Raw genomic sequence first — 20,822 nt, 5'->3', positions numbered from 1 at the left:
TGGATGAAATTCAAACTCATCGGAATTTTAAAACTTTTAAAGTCGATTTGTTTGGTGAAAAGAAAAGTTATCACGAAAAAAATTAACACACACAATTTAATACATGAAAATTTATATTTAAGTTTCTTTTATTTGAGCAAGAATTACATGCAGATTTCGCAGACATGCAATTGGATGTAATTTGTAAATGTAATTTTTACATCTCAAATTTGCATCTTACCATTGGAGATGCTCTAAGAATTTCCTCCAGAAAGGGATTCCGCGATTAATTTCACCAATTTAGTGCAATTTTCAGATTAGATAAATACATTCTTATTCTAATCACAGTAAAACAAGCCACTCAATCTTTACTTAACCATCGAAAGATAAACATCCTTTTCTCGGCAAAGATATGTAAGCTCATGTCTTGGACCCCAACGTTTGACAGAAGAAACATCCTCAACCTCAGACAAACATTCCATACAAATACAGACCCTAATCGTAAAAGAAAATGCTTTTGGGGTTTTGTAAAAGGGTGCGGTAAACATAAATATTCTGACGTCATCACAGCCTCCAAAATGGTTTAAATCCAAGAAGACAAACTGAGTTGATTCGTTGTCTTCATTTACAGTCATTTTCAGCCACAACCTACTTTCAGCTGAAATGTTATGAAGAGTGATATAGCATGGTATACCAACCGGCAGTCCCGCAACAAACCGAAGAGGATTTTCATACTCATTGTCAGTTATATCCAGCTCTGCCTTCATGTGCTTGAGTCTACCACACAACACAAGTTGCTTGAGGGAGAAGCTTTCAAGTACCCTTCTAATGAGAGGGGGGTTAAAGGAAGCTTCATTGAGAGAAAAAGAAACAAATTCGGATGATAATTTTCCGACTTCAATTATAAACCTGGATGGTTCAACAGATCCATCTCTAAGGAGATATTCCACCCGTGACATCATACTAGAGAGCTTTCTCAAGGTTCCAAGATTACAGCAAATTTCCACTTTGGACAATCTGAGCATACAAGTCACAAGTATCAGCTCCAAGATATGTAACTCCTCCTCTTCAGACAATCTTATAAACGCACTCTTCAGATCTCTAAGCCTCCTGTCCAGCTTTCCCAATACTAAGTCCAATTCTCCCATTCCACAAGGAAAATGTGTTGAAGACAGGAAGTTCACCCACGCCTTTGTAAGCAGTTTCACTATCTGGATATATTGCTTCGTAAAGGAAAATACACCAGCAGATGCATGCGAGTCAGAAGTAAATGTTGCCAACTCCTCCCTGCAACTTCTGCATGAAACCATTTTATAAAACAAATAAGCAAATAGGAAAAAATAAAATAAAATAACAGGTCACATTGAGTAGTTCTTAACAAATATGGCACTCAACTAAAGGACATGAAACAGTGAATAGGAAATAAGCATATCAAATATGTCTAAGATTTATGGCCGTTTATAAGGATAAATATATAGTAGACATTCCTTTGGCCATGTAGGTCCAAGGAAGTTCCCATTAGGCAACTCAGTCTGCCACTAGATGCATGATCTCAAAGCATGTGTATCTTTCTGGTGTCTGTAAGGTTAAATTAAAAGATCTTTCTGAGTAATGTACTCCATAACATAGGCTTTCACCCATTCAAAAGGAGGACTGAAGGGGAAATTTTTGTTTCGCCTCGCTTTTTTCTTTACTGATTTAGGGAAATACAGATCATGTCAATGCAATGGATAATGACAGAAAATAATGGTACTACCTCAAAGTCCTCAGTACTTCATTCATAAATCCTGACAGTACAAGTGGCCAGATATCCTTCACCTTTGCAAGAATAACATTCATTGACTTGGTAACTTCATCATGCACGTCTAGCTGGTATTCTACAAGTGAAGTTCCTGCTTCCCTTGGCTTCTTTATTGTTGGAGACAAAATTTCAGAGGTTCCACCTGTCTTTTGGGGCAATGGCATTGCAATGGAACCAATTAACTCATTACTTGTAAAGGTTGGAACATTAGCATTAGGCAAGCATGGCTCCCCCACTTTGAAGTTGAACTCTATGGCATACGGTCCTGAGGATCTACTGCACTGAGACAAGTAATCCAAAAGGCTATTTTGATTCATAAGGTCACTCAAAGCCTGAGAAATCCTTCCCAGGTATGTAACTGCATAAGAAAATATTGTAGGTGGAATATTGCAATCACGTTCACGTGAAAGTGGAGCTGATATGGCCAGAACTAGTAAGGCGGCCACTCTCACACTATCAAAGCCCAACTTGCCATTAGACATTGGCTCCATCTGATAAAAAAGGAACAATAATTATCAACTTCTTCCAATAGAAATTACAGTCGCAAACAGCACAAAAGGTAACTAAGAAAATAATATAAACAAATTGAGAGTTCCAAGCCATTCCTAGATATAGAAAAGTTCCAAAGCCTGTAACACAACCTAAGCAAGAAAAAGTAAGACTCTGTATTATCCTTGGAGCTGTTCTATATCATGCTCTCAAATATTTTTTATCCATCATTCTGACCATGTACCACGATAAAAGCTGTATTCAAAAGAGATTTATTTTGCATTCAGCTCACAAACTATCACATGATGTCTTGAATCATTAGATTTGAATCAAACCTGTCAATAACACTTTTTTGTGTCACTAAGCAGGATTGAATTTCATTTTTAGCAGCCACCCAGGCTCACCACGAAGTTGGGTGGTGGTATTTATCTATCTTAATGATCACATGACAGCATACATATATTGAGGCCTGCTAACCTGCGGAAAAACCTCCTCAATTATGCGGACCACAAACTTTCCATGATTTCGTCCAATATGAAACAAAACAGATAATACATCTGTTTCATCCTGGCAAAAAAGCAATTTGAATTAGTAGAAGTAAGAATTGGCACACAAACAAAAGGTTGAAGTAAGAAAAAGAAAGACAGAACAAGTTATGAAATCACAAGTACATAGCCCAACAAAGCTATTCCTAGAAATTGCATGATTAAAATGACCAAACTCACACCATCATACTATTTCCAAAAGCGAAAATCTGTAACTTTGATCAAGGGAAAAAATGGAAAGCTGACCTGTGGATGTCTTTCCAAATTTTCTAGAAGGGCGTCAATAGTTAATCTAAACAACTTCAACTTTTGCAGCTTTGCCAATTTAAGTATTTTCCTTGCTGAAGATCTTATGAGGGCATCATTGTCAACCAGAGTGCCAAGAAACTGCAAAATCAAGTAACAAAACCATATTAAGCAATATGTACTTAGGCGGTTTCACAGATGTACCTGGTGCATACAATTTCTAATGTACTTTTACTGATTTTTAATGTAGTCATTCCGTATAAGTAGTTGATTAACAATGAACTTACAAAATTTCAGAACATTACCATATGCATGTGTGTTTCTTGCACTGTCAGACAGTCAAAGGTTGCCATTCGATGCATAGTTTCAAAAGCTTGTAGCCGGACAAGAATTGAGTCATCATTCAGTACATCCATCAGTAAGTTTAAGGCTTCTCCAGCAAACTTGGCAGAGAGTATGGTCAGTGTACGCAGAGAATGACATGCAGCTTTTCGCACCTTCAGATTCACAAATAATTCTTAATTAGAAAGCATGCATATAGTAAAGTCCCTTTCACAAAGAGTAGATATATGTTACCTCATGGAATTCATCCTCAAGCCCATGCATGAAAGCTCCAGCAACACTTGACCCTGATGTTTCTAGTTGTTCATCAGAGCACTGAGCAAGAGATTTCTTTCCCTTCATGGTCACTAGAACTTTCTTTGACAGGGTTTGCAAAAGAATTTCCTCAGATACCATTTCTATCTTCCCAAGGGCACAAAAAGCTTCAACTCTAACCTCCATGCTCATGTCTCTCACCATTGAACAAAGCTACAAATATACGCAATCCATGAGACATCAGGATAGGAACTCTACATGATGCTTTATACAACAAATTTCCGACTCTCACTGAGACAGAATGATAGGAAGAGAATGTCCTACCATTCAACAATGCAGGGTTAAGGGTTGCGATTTCCTTAATGATCTCCTAGACAAAATTTGACCGGAACAAGTTAGTAAGACTCTTTGGACAAATATGTATAAGCACGAATGGTGAGTATGAGTTCAAGTCAGCATGAGCATTAGCAACTAAAGCAAGGAAGTTTATAACTTGATGACTGTTGAGACCAAAGCTCAATTTCATAGAGCAATGCCAAGATTGAAGTAGAATAAATTAAATAGGTCAATTATTATAAGACAGATAATATCATTAATAATAAGCTATTACTTTGACAAATACTTCATCAGACCAATATGCCTTCGTCTCCGACTTGCACGCCACCAGCATTAGACCCCAAGCACACACCTGTGTGTTCGTTCATGATGTGCAATACATAAAGCAAGTTAGCACACAAAAAGAGAAAAACAGAGAGAAATCAATTTTATTAAGAAAAGCTCACCGTGCGAACTGCAGCCGATCTAACGCAATCTTCCATGTCGTTTAGAAGCTCAACTGCACGGAAGTAGCACCCTTCGATCATGTCAGGGTCCTCAATAACACCGTTCTTGCGCAAGCCAACAAGTCCGTCCAAAGCAACTTTCCTCACGTACGGATATGGATCTTTCGTAAACCCTAGAAACAGAGTGAATAACAAATGAGGCTGTACACCGAACCTGTCGGCGTTTCTGAGAAGCCATGGCCGTACGGAACGAGATGGACTGAAACAGAGCGAGGCGAATAAACGGTCATCCAATTCTTCAATGCCGGGAGCTAGGACTCGGTTGCCCTCCGCAATAGAAGCGAGTGCGTCGAGAGATTCTGCGGCGACGCGGGTCGAATCGGTGGAAAGGAGCGAGTGGGAATAGACCGAGTCGAAGACGACGCCTGAGAGGTGGGGGCGTCGCAAGGCCATGTCAGTGAGGAGCTTGAGAGTGTGGTGAATGGCGAGCGGGTCGCGACTGAGTTGGAGCGAGCGAGTTAGGGTTTCGATGACGGAAGAGACTGTCGGCGCGGTAGTTGAGGGGTTGATGATCAGAGACCTCAGGGAAGCTAGGGCTTCGAGAGAGAGAGGTTCGTTGGTTGAAATTGTTGGAAGGTTGAGAGGGTGGTCGCACGTGAGGAACACGTGGTCCTCCATTGCATAGGTTAGCTTGGTTCTGCTAGTAGAGTCTACACCCCAGTGTTTCAAAGAAAAAACCCCGGGAGCGGGAGATTGAAACGCACCGTTTGATGACAGAATAATCATGGATTAACTTGGGCCGGTTCATGGGTCATGTCTTTTGTGTGTGGTCCATAATCAAACTCAGTTGGTCCATAACCCATCTAATTTATTAATTTTCTTTCTTTTTTATTTTGCAATAACCCCTCTACCTTCCGAGTGATTATAAAATACTACGATAGTACAGCTACATAATCTATCTTGTACACGTATTATAAACTCCCTATAATATAAATAGATATTTATTGATACTATTCCCTAAAAGGGAGAAAAATAAACAATATCATACACACATATTATAATACATATACATAGGCTAAAAATCACTTTTGGTCCTTACAGTTTAGCACTTCAACAACTTTTGATCATGTAGTTTCAATTTCGTCAATTTTGAGTTTGACCATGTAGTTTGGTATTTGTAGCAATTCAAGGACAAGTTAGTATTCCCGTCAATTTCTTTGACAATGTAAAGGGCAATTTCGTCAACTCAAAATCCTTAAGCATAAAAACTCGTCTGAAACTCTCCTAAATTCATATTAGGGCTTGAAATTGGTCATTTGGATTTAGGACCTTCAAAAATTGGGATTAGTAGTTGAATTTCGAGTCCTAATATAAAATGAGAAGAATTTCAAACAAGCTTTTTGGTTGACGAAATTGGCCCTCGCATCGTTAAAGAATTTGACAGAATACTAACATGTCCTTGAATTGCTACAAATATGAAACTATATTGGCAAAATTGACGAAATTGAAACTATAGAATCAAAAGTAGTTGAAGTGCCAAACTATAAGGACCAAAAATGACTTTTAACCTATACAATATGTATCCATGTGACTATATTATCGTAATATTCTATAATTTCTCTTAATTTTCAAAAGGTGATTGATATATATTAATTTCAATCAATTATGGTTGACAATATATATTATATACACATTTAAAATTTTCAGAAAGTAATGATATAAATATACACATTTTAAGTTAAAAATATGTGTTTAAAAAATGAATTAGTTTTGGCACGTGAGAATATTTTGGCTTTCGTAAAAATTAAAAAGACAATTCCCAAACAGAGAAGCCTCCATATATTTTAACTTCTTATATTTTAACTCGATTTTTCAAATTTTCTTGTTCCTGCTTTTCATATATTTTTGTTTTCTTCACATCAACAGCACTTGTGGTCGTGGAAAAGAAGATTATCTACCCTATTTTATAATGAAAGGTTGCGCAGCTGTAAGTTTTTCTACGTGGGAAAGAATAGCTTGACTTTAGAACACATGTTTTGCATCCATAAATCAAATCAAACTACATGTATCTCATGGCGTTAAACCTAATATAATCATCAATGTCTAATATAATAATATTTAGAGGCAATAGCCATTCCCAAAGAGGTAGGCCGATCTTCCTCCATTTCCACCCTTTAATTAGAAAGGTTTAACTAGTCCAGCAACGTAACTAATTTAAAAAACTTATTTATAGCGGCGGACATGACTTAACTTCTAATTATTTAGGACAATGAGTTTTGTGTTACATTCATGTTTAAATTTAGGTTAATTTGGACTATCACTTTTATAAAGAAATATATAAACCTTTCTAAAGGCGTATGAGAATGAAAAAAAAAAAGTTGATACAATAATATAACCAGTCAATTACCCATATGAAAAACATGAAACAAACAAGAAGATGGGTTGAGCACCATTGGGGTTTAATTCAATTCATTATATCTTAACAACGTGCATTTGTTGACGTTGATCATATTTGTGTCTATAACAGAATTTAGAAACCTCTAAATCATTCAATCTTCAATGCATGAATTTGTCGGGTCATTTCCGTTACTAATTAGTGCTTAAAGACCACGTACCCTAAAATAAAGAGAGAAATTTGGATTAAAATTCCCATAATAATGCTCCTTAATCAGTCCACTTGCACAAGTCAACGTCTGCTGTCAAATCCATCTCTGGTTTAATGGAGACTTAAAGGGTTTTTTAAGGGAGAAAATTAAAACAGGGAAGGCAGAACTACTATAAAACTGATTAAAGAAAAGAAGAAGAAGAAGATTGCATCTTGAGATTCGCAGAGACAATCAAATCCGGCCGCTATTCAATCCACACTAAATATTAAAAAATGACTAAGCAAATTGAGGTAAAATATGAAGTCTACGAGTGGCGATATGAGTTACAATTAACTTCTTTCATTGTAATTAGTCTGTGCACATGTTTCAGCGCATGCGAGAGGTTTTTTTATAAATTTTTTTAATTTATTTTAGAATTAAAAAAGATAATGGGTAGTTGTGTTCATAAAAATAGGATTCATTATCTTGTTTTTCTTTTAATCTTTAATTTTTTTAAAATATGAAAATGTGTGAATTTACCATATTATCATCATTTAATTAATAATTTTAATTTTTAATGTTTCCATTAACCAATGACATTTTTTTGTATTTGGAATCTTTTACCATTTTTTACCTTTTGCTTTATATATACTATCCTCTCCGCACATGCCTGCAAGAGACTTTTAAAAAAAAATATATATATATAAAATTAAATTTATTTTAGAATTAAAAAAGATCGTGGATAAGTGTTCCATAAAAATAGGATCCATTATTTGATTTTTCTTTTAAATTTAATTTTTTTAATATAAAAAAGAGTGAATTTACCATATTATCTTTATTTAATTAATGGTATTTTGAATGTTTCACTATTATCTGCCTTTTACTTTATATATATAGATATAGACTAGATAAAAACCTATGAGTCTCTTGGTTGCATATTCACTTTTAGATTGTACATTGTATGTTATTCTTTTCATTTCAAAAGTACCTATTTTCCTCAAAATTTATAAAGCAATTTCACTAGTTGACAAAAAATGTGGGGGAATGCTAGCAACCTTCTCTATAATCTTCTCTTTTGGACATTCTTCCTTTTTTGCTTGACATGTGTCATTCTTCTTACACTTAAAACAATGTCATTAATATATTATACAAGCTAACTTTTGTTTTCCAAGTTTACCTTTATTAAATGTATTCAATTTATCCAAAAAAAAAAATCACAACTTTCTTACCATCTTTCTTTTTTAATGTCAATTTTTTTTTTAAGAGAATGTTTGCTTTTAAAAAAGAGAGGAAATGTCCCCTTTTTTTAACGTCAAGTTTAGACTTTTTTTTAATTAAAAAAAGGGACATTTCCTCTTTTTTTTAAAAGCAAATATTTTCTTTAAAAAAAAAGTAATTGACGTTAAACAAAATTTAATAAGATGATAAGAAAGTTGTCAAATTTTTTTGGATAAATTAAATACATTTAATAAGGGTAAACTTGGAAAGCAAAAGTTAGCTTGTACAATATATTAATGACATTGTTTTAAGTGTAAGGAGAATGACACATGTTAAACAAAAAATAGAGAAGGTCTAAATGAGAAGGTTGGAGAGAAAGTTGCTAGGATTTCTAAAAAATGTGTACTTCTCCCTTCCATCTAAACTTTTGTTCATAAAAGAAAAGCGTAATTACTTAGCACTAAATAAGATTAAGAAGATATTACTTTGATTCCTCAGTCTTTATAAGTGTAATATACATCTCATCTATTTATGATCAGTCTAATCATATATTGGCAAGAAGGAAAAGTATCTAATTTGAGGGCAAAACATTGAAAACGTTTAATTCGGTATACTTGGTATTTGTTTGAAGTATCCAAGTTTGTAAGTGTATATATATTAGAGGAAGATTGAGGATGGAGAGAAGGTGTTTGGTCTCTCTGTCTCTCTCTCACATATTTCCTCCCACCCACAAACAAGTTTTTGAACATAGGGGTTCCAAGTTCAAACTCAAAAACTCAAAAGAAGGAAGATCAGAAGATGCCTTGCCTTTACATCTCCACCAACGTGAACCTAGATGGATTTGACACTGATTCCATCTTTTCTGAAGCCACCAAAGCCATCTCTTCCATCACTGGAAAGCCCGAAGACGTAAGTTTCTTTCTCTTCCTCACTCATGCCAATCACTCAGAAACACACACACACACAAAGTTGAGTTTCTTAATTCAATTTCATGCATGGTACTTGGTATTTTGTAATCCGTTATTCCAAAAAAAACCCAAATGAGGTAATGTCAACTGGCCAAAACCAATAATTTATAAGTAAATTATAGAGTCTAGACCCACTAGCTAACTTCTAGTTGATCCGAGCAAAGGTTAGAGGCTGTTCTTCAGTAGCAATTAGATACTGGGAAATCACTTGTTCTGCTTTTGTGTTTTGCTTTTTTTGTAATTCACAAGGGAGATTTGATTTTGGGTTACCTTTTTCTCTTTTTAGTATCTAAAATCATATCAATTGCTTTTAGTTAGTGTCTGCCCAGATTCTGTATGAATAGAGTAGCAGGTTGAAAAGATTTGGCTTCTGTAAATCAATGAGCATCGAGGTCTCTCAACCATGTGAGATTGGAATTTCTTGGGACGCCCCCCAAGCCCCATGTTACAAAGTCAGCGCAGATGGGGGCAATCTGTGCAAATCTCAAGGAGGAGCAAGGGGAGTTGGTCTGGTAGTCAAACCACAACAGGGCTGCATATTGTAGTTTGTTTATGCTGGTTTTTGTCCAGGGCTAGTGCCTAATGGGGTTTTACTGATATGATACGTGATGTGTCGTTTTGATATACATTGTTGACTCATTCTCTAATAATTTGTTGAAATTATACTAGTATTTAGTTCGTAGGAGATTTTGAGTTCACACCTCTAATCCCATTACATCAACAATTCTTTGGTTTTTGGCGTTTCGTAACAACTTAAAGTTTTGGAGTTAGTGGTTACGGAGAAGAAGAATGTTTGGCAAGCTGTGACATTAGCCCAGTTTAACCTAACATGCACTGAGCTGTGAGACTAGTCCCATTTGACTAGGGAGGGCAGCCCCAGAGTGACTTTTCTCCAATCCTCGAAAAGCCATGACCATTGTATATAATTTTGGTCTTGAGTTTAAAAATCCGAAGTCAGCTGCTGAGCTCTTCTTAGGACCAGTTGAACGGATAAACAAGATAAATAGGAACCACTTGATGATATTTAAGTATTGGAGTAGCTGTCTGTCCACTGGTTGGAGCCCCACCAATTTGTTTCCGGCTTTTGAGCATTTTCCCACTCAATAATATGAGTGCCTTGCTGTTGGTTGGTGTCTGCATCAACCCATTTCAGCATAGTTCGACTCTTGACACACTAAGGTTTTGTTTGGAAATATTTTTGTTTATAAAATATTTGTATAGAAGCACTTTTCTTAGAAGAATGTCAAAAAATTGGAAGTGTGATTCCAGAAGCACTTATAAATTTTTTTGCTGAACAATATTTATCAGAAAACGCTTTTTACCCTTTCAGAATTATTCCAAATCAAGATTTTCTTTAATTATCCCATTTAGTTGTATGTTTAATCCTTGAACACACACTTTGCTTTTGGTGCAGTATGTGATGGTGTTGCTTAAGGGATCGGTGCCCATATCATTTGGCAGGAGCACCAGTGAGCCAGCAGCATATGGTGAGCTAGTAGCAATGGGTGGAATTAACAAACCAGTGAAGAGGCAGCTGATTGCCACCCTTGGCACGATCATGGAGGCCAAGCTTTCAATCCCAAAGACCAGATTTTTTCTTAAAGTTGTTGATATAAGTACTGCAACAGGTTCTAAGCTCTGATATGGAATTCAAAAAAAGATAAAAGAAAGGTTGAGGTTTAGGTTCATTGTCTTCCGCATTCGTTGGCCAAAGAAATAAAGGAGGCTAAAGATGCATTGTTTTGTGCGGTGTTTCTATTTGTAGCAGGACAAAACCCACCAAATGAAAGTGACCAATGGTTTTTCTCTGATATGATTTGTAGAATTTGGTACCATGGCTCTGTTTCTTTTGTTTTAATCTATCAATATCATTGTGGCAAAATTGACCGACTCAAATTGATCTTAAACAGACATGTCACTCAGGCCAAAAAAAAGAAAGAAAAAAAAAAGGCATACACGATGCCACACCATTATCGCCTTTAGGTGGAGAAAATACCAGCCCAAAAAGTGGTTTCTTTTCTGTCCTTTTTGATGAAGAAAAACTTTATCAGTCAAGGAAATCCGGCCACCTTGTCTCTCTCTGTTCCAAGTTATTTTTCTATATTTTGCATTCAGAAGGGATATAGGTGACCATTCTTTTGGTTGTAGCAGCAACATTTATAGAGCTATGTTGTGGCACGGTTTGAAACGTTATGTTAAAAGATTGTCAATCAAAAATATTATGTTAGACATAAAAGTGGTGTGGCTTTTAGAAAGAAGTACGTTTTCTATGTACAGGGAAGTTGTTCTCCTATCATTATATATATACATTTCTTTAACATTATGCACTGATTAATAAAATAACATGTCAAATTGTATAGGATATGACAATTGTAAAAAGATAAATTGTACTCAAAATATGTTAGGAACATATGACACTATGAACAATGAAACCTATATTGTTTTGTGTGTCATTTTTTCATTTCATCGTACTAACTACACTACGGAAGTATACATATGTTGTCCATCAAACTAGGCCTTTCAACCTGATCTTAGATCCCAATTCATCCTCCATAAAACCAACCTTGAGGAAGAACCTTAGGTTTTTGGAGGTTGAATTCTCTCTATTTTATGGGAGAGTATATAAATTGTCAAAATTGACCTCGGCCCAAAATTAGGCCCAAGTTCAAACAGGAAGTTTTTTGAAACAAAACATGAGTAGGGCCATAGAGGTAGAACGGATCCAAATCACTTATTCTAATCGAATCAAACACGGGCTCGAAGAATGAGAACAAAGGGCCAAACCCATCTTTCAAGTGTGCTGATGGCAAAAGGGGCATTTTGGGAAGTTAAAATGTGTGTATTATACTGAGATTATATCTCTCCCATAAAAGAGAAGGGGACAAGACAAGAGCGAGGTGAGGGTTTTTTTTATTACCAGAGCATTTGCAGAAGCAGTCAAGTGTGAGGGAGTTTCAGAGACGAAAACGATGCCGTGCCTCAACATCTCAGCTAACGTCAGCCTGGAAGGAGTAGACACCTCCTCTATCCTCTCCGAAGCCACCTCCACCGTCGCCAAGATCATCAACAAGCCCGAGGCCGTACGGCTCTCTCTCTCTCTCTCTCGCGCATTATTTACTCAGATTTTAGAATTTTGTGTTGAACTCTAAATTTTAGGTAGATGCATGTTCCTTTTCGAATTTAGTTTTGTTTATTTTTGCTTGATGATCAATATTTGGTATTTTAGCTTAAACAAAAGTAGGTTTATAAGTCTTGCTAATTTTGACTTTTGGTTTAGGAATTTTGATTAGGTTGACTTTTCAGTAATTTTTTTTTGATTCTACGATGCATAACTGGAACACCAAACAAATGAAAAATATTAGTGAGTGGTAGATGTTAGAGATTGAGGTTTGCTTTAGTAACTTAATATTTTATGGAAAGCAATGCAATGTACCTCCTCTGTAGTTCGCTTTGCTTGCCATAGAAAAAGGGTTCTCTAACCGAACTGGTGGGCTTGGGGTTCTTGAGTATTCCTGGAAGAGGGCAATCATAGAGTTATATGCATGTCTTTTAACGATAGCATCCGAGTTTCCAACAACTCAACCGATGTGTCCTGAGTTCTGTTTCGGAATTGGTTGAGAAGGTGTTTTAGTTTTCCACTGATATTGGATGGGAATTTTACTTTTTTAGGTTTATAGTGATGTTTCGATGCTTTTGTATGTGATGTATTGCTCCATTACTTGTTTGCTTAATTCCCTTTTTAACTATTGTCTTCTTTTGTTTGGTCGTGTTTGAGATCTTCTTATGTAAATTGTGATTGTCGATATGCAGTATGTGATGATTGTGCTGAAGGGATCAGTACCCATAGCTTTTGGTGGGACTGAGCAGCCAGCTGCCTATGGTGAGTTGGTCTCCATTGGTGGCCTTAACCCTGATGTGAACAAGAAGTTGAGTGCTGCAATTGCCGCAATTCTTGAGACTAAGTTGTCTGTGCCCAAGTCACGATTTTTCCTCAAGTTCTATGACACCAAGGCAAGCCATCTCACCTTTTCAAGTTTTCCATAGAAAAGTGTCATGTCGTGCACGCGTTTCTTCTCATTGCATTCTTCCTGTTTGTTTAGGCCCATCAAAGTCAAGAATATGCACAGTGTTTGCATGCTTTACACCAGAACTAGATCATGTAAATAAGTCTTTACTGTCTAAAGTCTTAAGCATAGCTCCTGTTAGTCTTTCTCAAGAATCAAATTCATGTTGATTTGCAATTTATTCTACATTGTTGCCACTTTAGATGATTCTGGTGTTTTGTTATTCTGCAGGGTTCCAACTTTGGATGGAACGGGTCTACCTTCTAAAGCGCGTGTTCCATCGGAGCAGTATCTTAAATTTCTCCTCAACTTTATGCTCTCTATTCAGAGACAGCTTTATATCTAGTGATGATTTGGTACCACAGTACTTTGATAATACTGGAAAGGATATTGGCATTTTCTGTATGTGTGCTTTTGTTTAGTAGAACCTAATGGAACTTTTGAAGGCTTTGTATGCTTACATTCGCATTCGGGAATCGTGTTCCCTGGGTAATGATCAATGATGTTATGGTACCCATAGTTGGCAATCCCGGTTTAAGGTTCATTTCTTCGGTGTGTGCATCTGTTCGGGTCTGTTGTCTATCTTAAATTTGGGTTGCCTTCCTAACTAGATATTTGAAAGTGCACTCTTTCAGTGCAGAGTAGCCATAGTTTCCTGCCCCCATAATGATTGCAATCCATGAGAGCCCCATTATCACCAATCACTTCTTGATCTAGTCCGTATTCTTTTAGACTTTCTGAAACTCTCTCCATTGATCTCTGCCTTAGGGCTGTGTTCTTTCCTTTGCTTTACTCGGTGCATGTGCTGTTTATTCTCCAAACTGGAGAGCTCTTCCGACCAGATTTCCTGTAAATCTGATGGTGTAAGACAAAAATTTTACGTGGTGCACTTTATTGAAAGAAAAAGATTTAAAAAAAAGAAGTTGAAATTTGGGTTGAACCCATTTTAGGCAAATTAAAACTAAACATAAATTGATAATTTAAACAGAAGTCATAAAATTAAGGCAAAATAAGTAGTATGAAGGGGATCCACTAAGTTTTGCTTGTTTTATTTTAGGCCGATCATGTGGACTGGAGATGATTTTATGCGGTGGATTTGAGACTTTGTGACGATATTATACAAATACAAAATCCTCTGGGAAAGAGAGAGTGGAAATTGAAAATTCCCGGGTGATATCATTTCACCCGGCTTTTGACGGCGAACGCGTAAAGACGAAGCAAGAAGAACCGTAAAACTTCCCTCTCCTAATTTACTTCCCCTCCTATTTCCATCGACTTTCCTTTTCTTAGCCCACACCCCCTTCCCTCCTTCCCTTATAACCAAAAACACCCCCCAAAATCCCTCAAAACCAAAATTCACAACATCAGATCCGAGATCCAAAATCCGAGATCCGATCAGATCCACCGACCCGCAATGTCGAACCCAACCCCACCTCCGATCCTTCCGGTCTCAACCACGTCCACAACCACCGCCGGCTCCGTCCAATCCCAGGCCCCGATCGCCACCCCAGCCTTCCGCGCCTTCCTCACCCACATCTCGGAGAATCTCCGCAACGGCCTCTCCCAGCGCCGCCCCTGGTCCGAGCTCTTAGACCGCTCTGCCTTCGCCAAGCCCGAGTCGCTCTCCGAAGCCACCGGCCGCGTCCGCAAGAACTACTCCTACTTCCGCGTCAACTACCTCGCCACCGTCGCTCTCATCGTCGCCGTCTCCCTCTTCACCCACCCCTTCTCTCTCCTCGTCCTCCTCGGCCTCCTCGCCGGCTGGCTCTTCCTCTACCTCTTCCGGCCCTCCGATCAGCCCCTCGTCATCTTCGGCCGCACCTTCTCCGACACCCAGACCCTCTGGGGCCTCATCGCCTTCTCCATCTTCGTCGTCTTCCTCACCTCCGTCGGATCCCTACTCATCTCGGCTCTCCTCGTCGGCGCTGCCGTCGTCTTCGCTCACGGCGCCTTTAGGGTTCCCGAGGACCTCTTCTTGGACGAGCAAGAGCCTACAGCCTCCACTGGCTTCCTCTCCTTCCTCAACGGCGCTGCCTCCAATGTCGCTGCCGCCACAGCCCCTGCCGTCATCGCCGCTCGCGGTTGATCTTATCTATCTCCTCCCCATTGTCGTTGGATCGCGCTCAAGATGATGATGGTATAAGTAGTTAAATTCATATTATAGTTTGTTCTCAGACAACAAAAAAGAAAAAAGTAATAATAAAGTTGACGTTTTTGTCCTACAAACATATTTAGGGTGGGTTTTGTTGTGCGCAATTTGTATGGATCTGTGTATCTTCGTTCTAATTTAGATAGAAAATTCATGTTTTTCCATGGTTCTTCGGTGGATCTATCAATCGAACTTCTGTCCCTCTATTTCTTGATTTGATTTTGTCGAGTACAAATTGTAACTGCCACAGATCATTGATATAAATGATTCTTTTTGTTCTACTCTCTGCAAATCTGCATTATATAATTTATCTCTATGAATATGAGTTTCAGTATCTGTATGCCTCTTAGTTCATTTGGATGAATGCATGTATTCTAGTTTCTTCTACAATGTCTTTTGTTCAAATCAAATACTTGAAGAAATGTTGACACTTTTCTGTAATCTATATATTTCTGATGCAATTCAGATGTGCTTTGGTTAGGATTTAGATTGCCAATAGATCTATGTACTCAATGTCACTTGAAATCTAGCACTGGAATGTGGGATAGTCTAACATGCCTGATTCAAGGTTTCACTTCGTTTTACAAGCTGGGATCATGACATTATTGATATGTGATGCCATTGCTGATACCTGGTCTTGATGATGTTTAAGATTTAGTCATCATGGGGGCATCCACCCTGTGGTGAATTCTTGTCTCGGTTGCTTCACCAATTTCTTTGCCTCTATTGAGTTCATGACAAGTGAAAATTTTAGACATTAAGAACATTTTGGTTGAACTTTTACATGCTTTAAAGAATCTGGTTAGATGAATGAGTCACATAGAATGTGAAATTCAATGGATCACGCCGAGCTTGAAGGTTCAGGATAGTTCTAATACGGTGCCATTCATGTTAGCCATATAGTAGATGTTGAAGAATCCCCATATTCAAGAGTGCTTATGAGACCTGCAGATTTCCAGTGATTGCTCTGTACTTTGTTAGTCGCAGTATTTATTTTGATAAAAGTGATGTATTACCATTGGCATAGTGGAAAAGTTTTAGTTCGGTTCACACATCAGGGCCCTGATGAAGGAGGCTGATGAACTGTTAAGTTTATGTTTGTGCAAATATTGAATCTGGGTTGTCATCCTCCTCCCTTGTGCCTTTTTGTTCTTAAACGATGGTGAAAGTGCCTTTGTCATCGTGATGGAAGTAGCCTTGTGTTTTCTTTGGTCAGTTTATGTACTTTCAACCTGCCAATGCTCTTTTGTATTGGTTTTGATGATAGCACATATATATCCATCGTGCCAACTGATCACAGTGATCGAATATCAGGTTAAAGAACAATGTTTGAAAAAATTACAAATTTGATTACTAGATAAATCTTGCACGTTTTGCACGAAATCTGAATCCCTGTTGTTTAATTTGCTCAAGGCAGAACAAAACAAAGCTCTATTATAACGATGATTATGTCGATTTGCATACGATGATTACCAGAAGTCTGAAGTTAATCATTACGAAGTCCTATCATGTCAATTACTGTAATTTTTAAACCCTACCAGAAAGCAAAAGTACGATGCTGTTAAAATGCATATGCCATCCAAAAGGGAAAATTCATGGTTGAAACAAATGATTGCCAGACAAACTTTAATGGACATCATTGAGCTTGAATCGGTCTAGGACGTCTGCAAAAGGAGTTTCTCAACATCCAGAATCCAGATCCACCGAGGTCATTACAGTCATTTTGGCTGTACCCCCTGGTATGGTAGTACCAAGTGGATAATTCACTGGATGCCAAAATTGCCGGGTATGTGGCCTATGAAATATAGCCGTTGGAGAATCTGAAGAGAACCCGGTTTTTCAACCCAGCCGTTATACGGTGGAAATGCACGAGAGAGAAAAAAACTAGCCGTTAAAGATAAACAACGATGACGAAGTAGTCTTCAACTCAGGACATTGACCCCATCCCACCCTGACTCTGTCTCCGACCTCGTCTCTTTTCCAATACAATATTTTCTTCCCTGTCTCAACCCACTCAGATTCTCACATGCACCAACCGCCTCAATTATTTCTCCCCTCTTATTTAGCTTTCATTTGTTGTTCATCACCTCTAAAGATTCTCTCTCTCTCTCTCTCTCTCTCTCTCTCTCTCTCTACTACAACTGTAAAGACCTTGAGCTGAACTAGAAAAGCTTTCAGTTCCTTCATCATTTGCATTCACTTATTTTCTTGAACATCTTCTTCAACATCGCATTTCTTTGATGTTCATGGAAAATAAGTTCTGTCCATTTCAGATTATGCATGGCTTTAATAATTTGTTTATGTTCATGTATGCCTTGCTCTTTGTTCAGCTTCTGGCTTCTGACATACCAACCTGTTTTGGGTCAGCAAGGAGATGGTGTGGTTGTCACCAAATCCGATTACCAAGCGCTTCGAGCATTTAAGCGTGAACTCATCGATTTCAATGGCGTTTTGCGCAGCTGGAATGACAGCGGCTATGGAGCCTGCTCAGGTGGGTGGGCAGGAATCAAGTGCGTCAAGGGACAGGTCATTGCAATCCAGCTTCCATGGAAGAGACTCGGGGGCAGAATCTCTGAGAAGATTGGGCAGCTGCAAGCACTTCGAAAGCTCAGCCTCCACGACAACGTTTTGGCTGGCCCTGTCCCTTGGTCTCTTGGCTTCCTTCGCAATCTCAGAGGGGTTTACCTCTTCCATAACCGGCTTTCGGGTTTTATACCTCCTTCAATTGGTAACTGCCCTCTTCTTCAAACTCTTGATTTAAGCAACAATTCACTTACTGGTACAATTCCTTCTAGTCTTGCAAACTCTACCAAGTTGTTCAGGCTCAATTTGAGCTTCAATTCACTTTCTGGTACTATCCCACCTAGTCTCACCAAGTCACCTTCTCTCACCATCCTTGCTCTCCAACACAACAACCTCTCTGGTTCTGTTCCAAGTTCTTGGGGTACTGGAACAGGAAATAGAAGCTACCAACTTGCGATCCTGACCCTTGATCATAATCTGATCTCTGGAACTATTCCAAGTTCTCTGAGCAAATTGGGTTTTCTTGAAGAGATTTCTGTAAACAATAACCAGATTACTGGGACCATACCCAATGAACTAGGGGGGCTCACTAGGCTTCAAAAGCTAGACTTATCCAACAATGCTATCAATGGAAGCTTTCCTTCTAGCTTTTCCAACCTCTCCTCCCTTGTTTCATTGAATCTAGAGGGCAATCGCCTCGATAACCACATCCCAGAAGGCCTTGACAGATTGCAGAACCTCTCAGTACTCAACCTGAGGAAGAATAATTTCAGTGGCCATATTCCAGCATATTGGGAATATTTCTGGAATTTACCAAGTTGATTTATCTGAAAATAAATTCAGTGGAGAAATTCCAGAAGGCCTTGACAGATTGCAGAACCTCTCAGTACTCAACCTGAGGGAGAATAATTTCAGTGGCCATATTCCAGCATCTATTGGGAATATTTCTGGAATTTACCAAGTTGATTTATCTGAAAATAAATTCAGTGGAGAAATTCCTGCTTCACTTGGCAGCCTAGCCAATCTCACTTCCTTCAATGTTTCTCACAACAATCTCTCTGGCCCAGTCCCATCCCTCCTCTCCAAAAAGTTCAATTCCAGCTCTTTTGTGGGGAATCTTCAGCTATGTGGCTATAACATTTCAACTCCTTGCTCTTCTCCCCCACCTCAGAGTCTTCCATCTCCACCAACACGGCCTTTGAAGAAAAAGCATCACCACAAACTAAGTACGAAAGATATAATTCTCATAGCAGCAGGTGCCCTCCTAGCGGTTCTGCTTCTACTCTGCTGCATTTTGCTTGTTTGCTTGGTCAGGAAAAGGTCTGCTTCAAAAGGAAAGAAGGATCAAACTGTCAAGCAGGCTGCTGCTGGGAGCACTGACAAGGCTGCTCCTGCTACCACCGGAGTGGAATATGGCGGTGAAGCTGGTGGAAAGCTTGTTCACTTTGATGGGCCATTTGTTTTTACAGCTGATGACCTATTGTGTGCCACTGCTGAGATAATGGGAAAGAGTACATATGGGACTGCATATAAGGCAACATTAGAGGAAGGTAATCAAGTTGCAGTGAAGAGGTTGAGGGAAAAGACTACAAAGGGTCAAAAGGAGTTTGAAACTGAAGCTGCGGCACTTGGGAAGATCCGGCACCCAAATCTCCTAGCTCTGAGGGCCTATTACTTGGGACCTAAGGGAGAGAAGCTTCTGGTCTTTGATTACATGCCTAATGGCAGTCTTGCATCCTTCCTTCATGGTAAGTTGATTCAACTATAGCTCATGGTTTTCCTGATTGTTTGATACAACTATATACTGTAAATGCTGGCCAACATGCTAATGTAGCATCTTATGCAGCTCGAGGGCCCGAAACCATCATTGATTGGCCAACAAGGATGAACATAGCGATCGGTGTGACGCGTGGACTCTGCCACCTGCACAACCAGGAGAACATCATACATGGGAATCTCACATCCAGCAACATACTGCTAGATGAGCAGACCAACGCTCACATTGCAGACTTTGGCCTTTCTCGGCTCATGACGGCGGCTGCAAACACCAATGTGATTGCCACTGCAGGAACCCTTGGCTACAATGCACCAGAGCTCTCAAAGGCCAAGAAGAGCACAACAAAGACTGATGTGTACAGCCTTGGGGTGATCATATTGGAGCTCCTGACAGGGAAGTCTCCCGGGGAACCAATGAACGGCATGGATTTGCCCCAGTGGGTGGCATCCATTGTGAAAGAGGAGTGGACAAACGAAGTTTTCGATTTGGAGCTCGTGAGGGATGTGCCAACCATAGGTGATGTGCTGCTTAACACATTGAAACTGTCTCTGCACTGCGTGGATCCATCGCCAGCGGCGCGACCAGAAGCTCAGGAAGTTCTGCATCAGCTAGAGGAGATTCAGCAGCCTGAGGCAAATGTTGGCTCTGCTGAAGAAGGCACAGAAGTAGTACCACCACCATCAACGACTGAGTAAAAAGGGTTTGTCACCATCAACAACAACAACAAAAAATGAGAGTCAGGGTTTTATTATTTATTATTATAAAGGAGGGTTTTGTTATAAAATTACTTTGTTCACAGGTTTAGGAAGAAGTAGGCATTGAAAATTCTTTACAAAATAGTATATGTAAATATAGGTCATTGTTTGATTCTTTTGGTTGAGGATGATAATAAATTATAATGTATTCTTTTTATCCAAGTTGTGTTTCTTTTAAACAAACAAGTCTATTAAGTTATGAAATTGCAGCACTTAAAAGTGTCGACAACCAAATTAGTGTCACTTACTTTCCCATCACTGTCTTCTAATCAAATATTTTCATGTTATAAATAAAATAAAATGCCATTTTAAAAAATAAAAAAATAAATACAAATTTGATATTG

At 38.5% G+C, this 20,822-nt stretch overlaps 5 protein-coding genes across 6 annotated transcripts; 4 read left to right on the top strand and 1 right to left on the bottom strand.

Moving 5' to 3' along the window:
* Positions 1-327: 327 nt before the first annotated feature.
* On the bottom strand, positions 328-5,165 carry SIEL (ARM repeat superfamily protein). The gene is made up of 8 exons (XM_008246602.3): positions 4,440-5,165; positions 4,268-4,345; positions 3,637-3,870; positions 3,366-3,557; positions 3,061-3,201; positions 2,747-2,836; positions 1,736-2,271; positions 328-1,275 (listed from the first exon to the last, which is right to left on the bottom strand). The coding sequence occupies exons 1-8, from the start codon at positions 5,115-5,117 to the stop codon at positions 348-350; spliced, it is 2,877 nt and encodes a 958-aa protein (XP_008244824.2). The 5' UTR covers positions 5,118-5,165; the 3' UTR covers positions 328-347.
* A 3,639-nt stretch (positions 5,166-8,804) lies between these two features.
* Positions 8,805-11,021, top strand: LOC103342903 (uncharacterized). The gene is made up of 2 exons (XM_008246567.2): positions 8,805-9,151; positions 10,625-11,021. The coding sequence occupies exons 1-2, from the start codon at positions 9,041-9,043 to the stop codon at positions 10,850-10,852; spliced, it is 339 nt and encodes a 112-aa protein (XP_008244789.1). The 5' UTR covers positions 8,805-9,040; the 3' UTR covers positions 10,853-11,021.
* Positions 11,022-12,082: 1,061 nt separating this feature from the next.
* On the top strand, positions 12,083-13,787 carry LOC103342902 (uncharacterized). 2 transcript variants are annotated; one of them, XM_089045249.1, is made up of 4 exons: positions 12,083-12,290; positions 13,021-13,221; positions 13,311-13,369; positions 13,506-13,787. In XM_089045249.1, exons 1-3 carry the CDS (start codon positions 12,180-12,182, stop codon positions 13,362-13,364), a joined length of 366 nt encoding a protein of 121 aa, XP_088901375.1. In that variant the 5' UTR covers positions 12,083-12,179; the 3' UTR covers positions 13,365-13,369; positions 13,506-13,787. The 2 variants fall into 2 exon arrangements, with proteins under 2 accessions (XP_088901375.1, XP_008244788.1); XM_008246566.2 differs by lacking the exon at positions 13,311-13,369 and having other exon boundaries at positions 12,086-12,290.
* Positions 13,788-14,301: 514 nt separating this feature from the next.
* Positions 14,302-15,704, top strand: PRA1.B4 (prenylated RAB acceptor 1.B4). Its single transcript, XM_008246600.2, has one exon. It carries the CDS (start codon positions 14,689-14,691, stop codon positions 15,358-15,360), a length of 672 nt encoding a protein of 223 aa, XP_008244822.2. The 5' UTR covers positions 14,302-14,688; the 3' UTR covers positions 15,361-15,704.
* Positions 15,705-17,298: 1,594 nt separating this feature from the next.
* LOC103342901 (probably inactive leucine-rich repeat receptor-like protein kinase IMK2) lies at positions 17,299-20,707 on the top strand. Its single transcript, XM_089045255.1, is given in 4 exon segments — positions 17,299-17,759; positions 17,761-18,664; positions 18,807-19,694; positions 19,793-20,707. Coding segments are annotated over 4 exon segments (2,514 nt in total). The 5' UTR covers positions 17,299-17,663; the 3' UTR covers positions 20,419-20,707.
* The last annotated feature ends 115 nt before the right edge of the window (positions 20,708-20,822 follow it).

This window comes from Prunus mume, linkage group LG1 (assembly GCF_029339155.1).
Source record: "Prunus mume cultivar Tortuosa linkage group LG1, ASM2933915v1, whole genome shotgun sequence".
Classification (NCBI taxonomy): domain Eukaryota; kingdom Viridiplantae; phylum Streptophyta; class Magnoliopsida; order Rosales; family Rosaceae; genus Prunus; species Prunus mume.
The sequence above is the reverse complement of the archived record's forward strand: the minus strand, read 5'-3'. Positions and strand labels throughout refer to the sequence as shown.